Genomic DNA, 8,549 nt, shown 5'->3' with positions numbered 1-8,549 from the left:
CAGTGCATTCGTGGAGAGATGGCGTCCCGAGACGCACACTTTTCATATGCCGTTCGGAGAGTGCACGATCACACTCCAGGACGTGGCATACCAGCTGGGTTTGCCAGTCGATGGCCGTTACGTGAGCGGGTGCCTGTCAGAGTTCCATATATACATCGATGGCGGCCGTCCACCCTGGGTCTGGTTCCAGGAGTTGCTAGGAGTTATACCTCCTCCCAGTCAGGTTCAGAAGTACGCAGTGAACTGCAGCTGGTTTCAGGAGACCTTTGGTGAGTGCCCTGAGGATGCAGATGATGACACTGTTCGCCGATATGTCCGTGCGTACATCATGATGTTGCTGGGCATGCAGCTGTTTGCGGACAAGTCTGGCAACCGGATTCACATTAGATGGCTTCCATATGTAGCGAGGCTGGAGGAGCTGGGTACGTACAGCTGGGGTTCGGCAGCACTGGCCTGGTTGTACCGGTGCATGTGCAGAGTGGCAAACAGACATGTTGTGAAGTTAGCGGGCCCGCTTCAGCTACTGCAGTCTTGGATCTTTTGGCGGTTTCCTCAGTTTAGGCCTGCAGGATATGAGACTTTCAGCTGGCCGTTGGCGTCGAGGTACTATACTGGGCCTATTCTTTTTCAATATGACTTACAGAATTGCGTGTATGTTAATACTCTATTGCATAATGTAAACACAGATATTAGTATATGTAACTCATGTGTATGGTGCAGATGGGCAGGTTACAACCCTTCCGGTAACGAGAAGGGTCCGAGAGTGCAGACGTGGAGGCTTAGGATAGACCGGTTACAGTCCAGGGAGGTTAGTATGCTAATTAATAACTGATGCTCTTTTAGTTAAATATTTTACACTTGGGTCGTACAGTTGCCCTGATAAGGGTGGGTTCGTTCTGCAGTTTATATGGATGCCGTACAGTAGCCCCGACGTACTTCAGGTGTTGCATCCGGAGGTTTTGGAGCCTCGGCACATGGCGGTGTGGCGCTCTGTGACCGCGCTGATCTACTTTGCTGTCATAGAGTGGCATCAGATAGATCGTGTTCTTCCTCAGTTTGGAGGGGTACAGGCCCCTCCGCGTCCCGCCTTGAACATCGACTTTCTGATGTCCAAGGACGGGAGAGGCGGCGATCGATGGTTCCCCTCTTCCATGCGGAAGTGGCATGCATACTGGGACACTCGTCAGGACAGTGTATTGAGGTTCGACGTTGTTGCCGACCCTGGACCATCTCATCAGTTCCTTCAGTGGTGGAGTCAGCATGGGAAGAGGTTCTTAGCCCCGGACACTCAGCTGGGGGATCCGAGATCAGTTCCTATACCAGTTGAGTCCTCACAGCGGGGTCCGGGGCGAGTGCCTGACATGGATCCTCCGGATGACGTGCCTGACAGGCGCAGGGTTGAGAGGAGGATGGGTGTAGGGACACGGAGGAGCCAGCGTCAGTGGAGGTGGCCGGATCATAGGGCGAGGAGGGGTGCTGAACATGGGGACGACAATGACGACCAGCCTGGCCACGTTGGAGGAGGCAGACACGATGGAGGTACTAGTACACACGATGGCGGTCATGGAGGTGAGTGGTATGGCACAGGGCTCGGTGACGGGGCTGACACTGGTGACGCTGGACCTGGATCGGGCCCTCTTGGAGATTACTTCGTTGGTGTGCCAGCGGATGATCAGGCTGAGCAGGGTGGTACACCTTGGCGCATATCAGGATCACAGTGGGCAGACTTTGTTGGGTCAGACTCGCTTGTTGGGGACTTCGGGAGTCCACGCTTCCTAGATGAGATCACCGCCATCATGCAGGGTGACGTGACCCCCCGCAGAGCTGGCCAGACCTCAGGGATCCAGGCCCCCTTAGATGTTGATCTGAACGAGCCTCCATCCTCATCCGCTGGTCAGCAGTTTCGTCTTGGAGGTACCCCTACATCCGCCTTCACCGCTGCATCAGAGTCTATCGCAGGATCGTCGGCAGCCCCGTTGCGTGTTGCGCCACCAGTACAGCCTGCTCCGCAGGAGGAGGAGGATGAGATAGAGGATGAGGAGCCGCTTGTCCGTCGAGGTCAGAGGGCACGGGTAGCACGTCGCTGTGGTACTGGTTCGCATCTGTTTAGATGAGTCACATTTCATGTATTTTGTTTCCTCTATTTCAGTCATGTATGATAGTTAGGTGTACTTTTCTTGTTATGTAGTGCTCTGTTTATGTATGTTGTTCGTAACTTGTGTTCGGGGACGTTGACTATTTGTATTAAATGATACATGACAAGGTATAATGATTTCGTTTAGTTATTAAAATGAGGATCAACGAGTCCTGTAGCATTACTTGTAATGAAAGACAACATATTCATTGCTACTCGCAAATACCAAAGTACAATGCATTAATCTCAACAAGTTACATACGTGGTCAAGCAATGCATCTAACAAGACAACTTAAATGTAAATAACACTAAGAATAACATCATGGAAGCTAATTTCGCCCTGTCTGAGACGATCCTACTACCCGTGGGCATCTACGTCTAGTGTGTCCGGGTTGGCGACAAAGGCCACACCGTTTTGGCCTGTTTGGATCTGCCTCATCCATATTTGTCCGTATCCTTGTGGATCTAGGCCTCCCCTCTCTCGCACGCCTTCTGTTTGGGTCCGGAATCACGGTGGGCCCATCGTAGGGTGGCCAGAAGCCCTCCGGGATTGGAGGTGTGAATCCCATCCGATAGACATTGAACACCGAGCTAATCTGATAGACGCTATGAACATAGGAGCTCCAGCTAACACGTGCGTAGGCACAGCATGCAAGTGCGTGCTGACACGGGAAATGAAGCGCCTGAAAGTACCCACAGTCACATGTCCGGGAGGCAAGCGATACTCGGTAAGTACCCAATGAGAAAGTACCAGTCGGAGTGGTCTCCGCTACGGTGAACTCGGAGTTATCACGGTCATACAACGTCACCGTGAAGCACCTGGCCGTCTTCAAGTTGGCCTCAATACACTTCACCAAATGCTGACTGAACTGCTGTCCGGTGCCCATCTGGGCCTCAGCCTCTCGCCCCTTGCGAACAAAGAGTTCGGCCAGCCTACCATATGTTGCCTTCACCAGGGATGCTACAGGAAGATTTCTTACACCATTGAGGATTGAGTTCACACACTCGGAGATATTCGTCGTCATGTGACCGAATCTCCTCCCCTCATCGCGATGCTGCGTCCACAAGGAGTAATCAATACGGTTCGCCCACTCACACATCGCCGGGTCTTCAGACCGCAGTATATCAAACCAGTAATCAAACTCAACCTCAGTCTTCGCGTACGCTGCATTCACGAGAAGCCTCCTAGCGTCTTTGCCCTTGAAGGTAAGGGCGAAATTAGCCGCTACGTGTCGTATGCAGAATGCACGGTACGCAGATGGCGGTAACCAACCTCCGTCCGGGGCCTCAAGCGCAGACTTGATGCCGTTGTGCCTATCCGATATAACCAGCAGACCGGGCTGCGGGGTCACGTGCTGCCGAAGGTGCGAGAGAAAGAATGTCCAGGACTCCGCATTCTCACCCTCTACTAGTGCGAATGCGACAGGTAGAATGTTGGAGTTCCCGTCCTGTGCAATCGCAATGAGCAACGTTCCCCCATACTTACCATATAGATGTGTGCCGTCAATGCTGACTAGCAGCTTGCAATGCCGGAATGCCTCGATGCACGGAGGGAAAGTCCAGAAAAGTCTGTGGAAATAAGCTTGAGACTCGTCCACCTGTCCTCCAACTAGAACCGGGCTCGTCCTGAGGACCGCAACAGTACCAGGCATCGTCAGCTGGACACCCAACACCCACCTAGGTATCTCGCTGTATGACTCATCCCAGTCACCGTAGATGAGGCCAACGGCCTTCTGCTTCGCCATCCATACCCTCCTGTAAGTCGGCCTAAAACCAAAATGCGCTGCCGTGGCGTTCAGGAGCACCTTGATGCTAACCGATGCGTCAGCCCTAACCATTGGCATAATGAACGCCGAAATCACAGAATGATCCAAACTTCTGTGATCACTTGATATGGATGTGGCCAGGCAAGTGTGAGGGCCATTGTACCGTTTGACCTCCCAAATGCCCTTGCGCTTCCGGAGACTGAGTCGAATCAACCATGTGCACCCATTCCCGAACTCGGAACACTTGCCCACATACCGGCGGTGATCGGACTCCACCACCTTGTACTGTACCCCTCGCCGGATGCTGTAAGTCTTCACACTTAACAGGGCCTCATCTTTATCCTGGAATTGCTGACCAACCTGGAACTCTGTGAGACCAGCATTCCCTTCCGCATCTCTAGCTCCGAATCCAACAGGGTGCCCTAGCGCACCCTCATGTGTCATGGCGTCCAGGTCCAGCGAAGAAAAATATGGTGGATACTGCTGTGTGCCAGAGCTAGAACCACCGCCAGCCAATGCAGGCCTAGCCGCTACAACCTCGTCCCCGCTATCATCCTCAATCGTTTCGGGCTCAACGTCGTCCTCATCAGGATCACCCAATTCTCCGTCTCCGACGCCAACCGGTGGAACGCCGTGTAAAGCGTTTGGCAGAACATCAAAGGATCCTACCTCGTCGCGGACGCCGTCATTCAAATCAACAGCAAATGACGGAGAGGCGACAAGTTGGGCCGCTGGCTCGTAAACTGGGACAGAGGAAGAAGCCACAGCAGCCATGGAACTGGAGCCAGCTGCCGTGGCTACATTGGTGGTATTCCGGTTCGAACCCCCTGAGCTGGATACCACATCAACCAGCTTTGCCAGCAACTCTGGTGTGCGGACCTCCGGAAACTGCCTCCGACAAAGAAACATGACTTGGAGGTCCTCATCACTACCAATCGTGAGACAATCATACTTCACCGTATCGTGCAGGATCGTGACTGGAATGCGATAGAAAAACTTCTTAATCCGCTTCGCACCTTCCAGGCCAAGTTTCATCAGCACAGATCTAACCAGGTCACCATAGCTTGTCGTTCGATTCACCACAATATAGAGAGGATTCTTATCTGTGAACTTCACTCCGGACCGAGTTTTCCTCTTGATGGATCCTCTGTGGTGTACCAAAACAGCAAAACTCTCCTCCTCACTAGCCATCTTACGTCCTCTAATGAGAGCAAATCACGTTTACAGGGTTTATATAGAGCTCTGAGTCCTACTAATTCGAACTAACCTGGTTCGAACCATGATACATGTAATTCGAACCAGTCTGGTTCGAATTACTACAATCAACCTCTCTCCCCATAATTCGAACCAACCTGGTTCGAACTAACCTGCTTCGAACCATGATACATGTAATTCGAACCAGCCTGGTTCGAATTACTACAATCAACCTCTCTCCCCATAATTCGAACCAACCTGGTTCGATTTATTACACTAAACTAATCTCCACATAATTCGAACTCAACCGGTTCGAATTACATGGTCACCTGGTTCGAACCTAACCGGTTCGAATTATTTACATTTTTCCAGTAGTAGTTCGAACTTAGATGGTTCGAATTACTTGCTAATAGAGTTCGAACCTTGGTGGTTCGATTTATATAAATATGCCTCTTGGCTTATTGCTGAAACAAATTTCTGTTTGGCGTATTTTGGTTAAACATTTCTGCATGTGGCTTAATATGGTTTTTTGCCCTTAATTTTAAATACAAAATCAGTTTTAAAAAAGAATCTGTTTTTACATAAAAAAGAATTAGTTTTTGCACATAAAAATCTATTTTTATTTAGAAAAATCAAATTTTTTTATCTAAAAACTAATTTTTCTTTTCAAGAAATTGATTTTTCTTTAAATTATATAAAATCAATTACAACTTATAAATTATTTTTTAGTATTTTAAAAGATCAATTTTACCTTTATAATATTTATCTTTCAAAAGTCTCAAGATTAATTATTTTTGTTATTATTTTTATTACAAGTCAAATAATATAATACAAGATTAAAATGATATTGAAGTAAGAATGATAAGAAAAAAGAAATTATCCAGTCCAATAAAAATTTCTACAAAAAGGAGAGAGTACCTGAAAAAAGAGAAAGAAGGAGAACATAGAGATAGAGAAAGAGCATGGAGAAGAAAGTACCTTGCTAAGAACAACGCAAATTAGAAAAAATAAGAAGAGATAATAGTGGAATAATAAAAAATATCTATGGACAAAAAAGAAAAAAAATCATAAAAAGGGTCCGCGTCCCTCTTCCAAATCCCGTATCCATCATTGTCCTTCGTAAAAGAGTAGACACAAAAGTATAAAAAACTGTCTCGGAGACAATATGTTTAGTATCTATGTCTTTGCTTTCAAACACTTTTTAAAGATGTGCTGTCTATGTCTCTGTGTCCTGTCTCCGAAAACAAACGCTACCTAAGTGATCAGCAAGTTAATTTGTTAGAATACCAATTAGATAATTAGTTGTGCAACTTAGTTTAGAAGCTATTATATAGCTGAAAATGTAATATTGGAGGCAATTTTTGCAATCAGAATGTGAAAGTGCTAGAGTGATGGAGTTGTAACAGTTGCACATACTCTCCTCTGCATCAAGCTTCGTGAGGTTCTTCCTTTCCATTTTTCCTTGAATTCACCAGTTTTAACATGGTGCGGTGAGTGTGGAAGGAAAATCACAGTGAATGGTTGAGAAACTTCGAAAGAAGCTCATAGAACAAACTCTTGATTCTCTTCTTCTTGTGAATTCGTTTTTCCTTCAAGATTCTTCGATTTTTCTTCTCCTTTTCATTCTTCGTTCTTCTCATCTAAATTCTTGTCCTCTTCCTTCGAACTCAATCGACGGAGACTGATGAGATTTGTGTTGTCGTGCACCGATTCAGCATAGACAAACATTTCCGATCAGCGAGATCGAGGGAAATCTAGCTCTTTGAATTAGCATCAACAAGATTCATTAATTTGAATCTCAAATTAGGTTTGCGATCAAGAAGCGATGGAACCTCGACCAAATTTGTCGTTCTCTTCAGTAGATATACAGGCATTAACTGCATTGGTGAATCAAATTAATACGATGAATCAGTCAAATGCAAACAAAGCTCAGACAAATCCAGCTTTGGACCCGATAAGTCCTTATTTTTTACATCCTGGAAAAAATCCAGGATCAGCCATAGTTACAGTTACCTTGGTAGGAAATAATTTTCAAAAATGGGAAAGAGATATGTAGAGAGCATTGAAATCCAAGAACAAGATAAAATTTGTTGATGGCTCAATCCAACGACCACCAGAGGATAATGTGTTGTTTGAAGCGTGGGACCGTTGTAATACACACATTGTTTCTTGGATTAATCATTCTTTAAGCCCTAAAATTGCTCAAAGCGTCATGTGGATAAACTCAGCTGAGGAATTGTGGAAAGAATTAAGGTACAGATACAGTAATGGTGATGTGTATAGGATAGCAGAATCGGAGGAAGAATTGTTTGCAAATAAGCAAGGAGACGCATCAGTGACTACCTACTACACTAAGCTCAAGTCAATTTGGGAGGAGTTGGAGAATTTGCGGCCAATTTCGAGCTGCTCAAGGTGCCCTGAGAAGTGCAATTGTGAATTGAGCATAATGAGAGGTTACAAAGAAGAATCAGGGATAATGAGGTTCCTAAGAGGTCTAAATGAATAATTTTCAACTGCAAGGTCTCAGATTATGTTATCGAAGCCATTATCCAAGGTGGATGCAGTTTTTGTGTCTCTTTTACAACAAGAAAAACAGCTAAACATGGATGAAGGAATGGAGGAGAAGGCGCTGCTAATCAATTCCAGAAATGATGTTGGTAATGGAAGCATAAGGGGAAGAGGTAGAGGCAGAGGGGGAAGAGGAGGCTATGGAAACAATACAAAAGCTGGACGAGGATCCAAACAATGTACATACTGTGGTAAGAATGGCCACTTGGCAGATACATGCTACAAAAAGCATGGCTTTCCCCCTCATTTCAAGAACAATGGAGCCATGATTAACAATATGGTTGCTGAAGAGAACAATGATGAAGTCAGTAACCAATCTCAAAGGGAAGAATTTGGTAAATATGAGCCATATTTCACCTTAGAGCAAAGAGAGGCATTGCTAGCTCTCCTGAACCAACAGGATGCACACCCAACACATAGTATAAACCAAATTATTACCACAACTCTTCCATCAAACCAAGAAATCTCTTACATAATGTCAATTTCAGTTTTCAGTCCCAAATCCTGGGTCATTGATTCAGGAACAACCAATCATGTTTCATATATTAAAAATTCATTTTAAAAATTACATCCGATTCAACCTGTGTTAGTCAGCATGCCTGATGGCACAAACACACTGGTCAATACTGCAGGCACAGTTGTGTTCTCTGATCAATTTTATTTGCTAAATGTCTTTTATATTCCAAGCTTTAAATTCAATTTGATATCAGTATCAAAACTAACAGCAGATTTAAAATGCAAACTGATTTTTGATAAAAATGAGTGTGAAATCCATGACAAGACTACCAAGAGAATAATTGGTGTAGCTGAACAAAGGAGAGGACTTTATGCTTTTGAGAACCTAACACCTGTTCAAACTACATCACAAGCTACATCCACATCTTTAG

The 8,549-nt window shown here is 45.8% G+C and overlaps 1 protein-coding gene and 1 pseudogene across 1 annotated transcript; one reads left to right on the top strand and one right to left on the bottom strand.

The window, feature by feature from the left end:
• Positions 1-2,463: 2,463 nt before the first annotated feature.
• LOC148547008 (uncharacterized) lies at positions 2,464-3,021 on the bottom strand. Its single transcript, XM_088495252.1, has one exon. The coding sequence runs from the start codon at positions 3,019-3,021 to the stop codon at positions 2,464-2,466; it is 558 nt and encodes a 185-aa protein (XP_088351378.1).
• A 3,898-nt stretch (positions 3,022-6,919) lies between these two features.
• Positions 6,920-8,224, top strand: LOC148547007 (uncharacterized; annotated as a pseudogene).
• The last annotated feature ends 325 nt before the right edge of the window (positions 8,225-8,549 follow it).

Source organism: Arachis ipaensis, chromosome B8 (assembly GCF_059453495.1).
Source record: "Arachis ipaensis isolate K30076 ecotype BB chromosome B8, ASM5945349v1, whole genome shotgun sequence".
Classification (NCBI taxonomy): domain Eukaryota; kingdom Viridiplantae; phylum Streptophyta; class Magnoliopsida; order Fabales; family Fabaceae; genus Arachis; species Arachis ipaensis.
This window is presented reverse-complemented; position numbering and strand designations above follow the sequence as displayed.

Bases quoted from the DNA above. Each gene is read 5' to 3' on its own strand.
- LOC148547008 (XM_088495252.1), bottom strand. From the start codon at position 3,021: ATGGGCACCGGACAGCAGTTCAGTCAGCATTTGGTGAAGTGTATTGAG.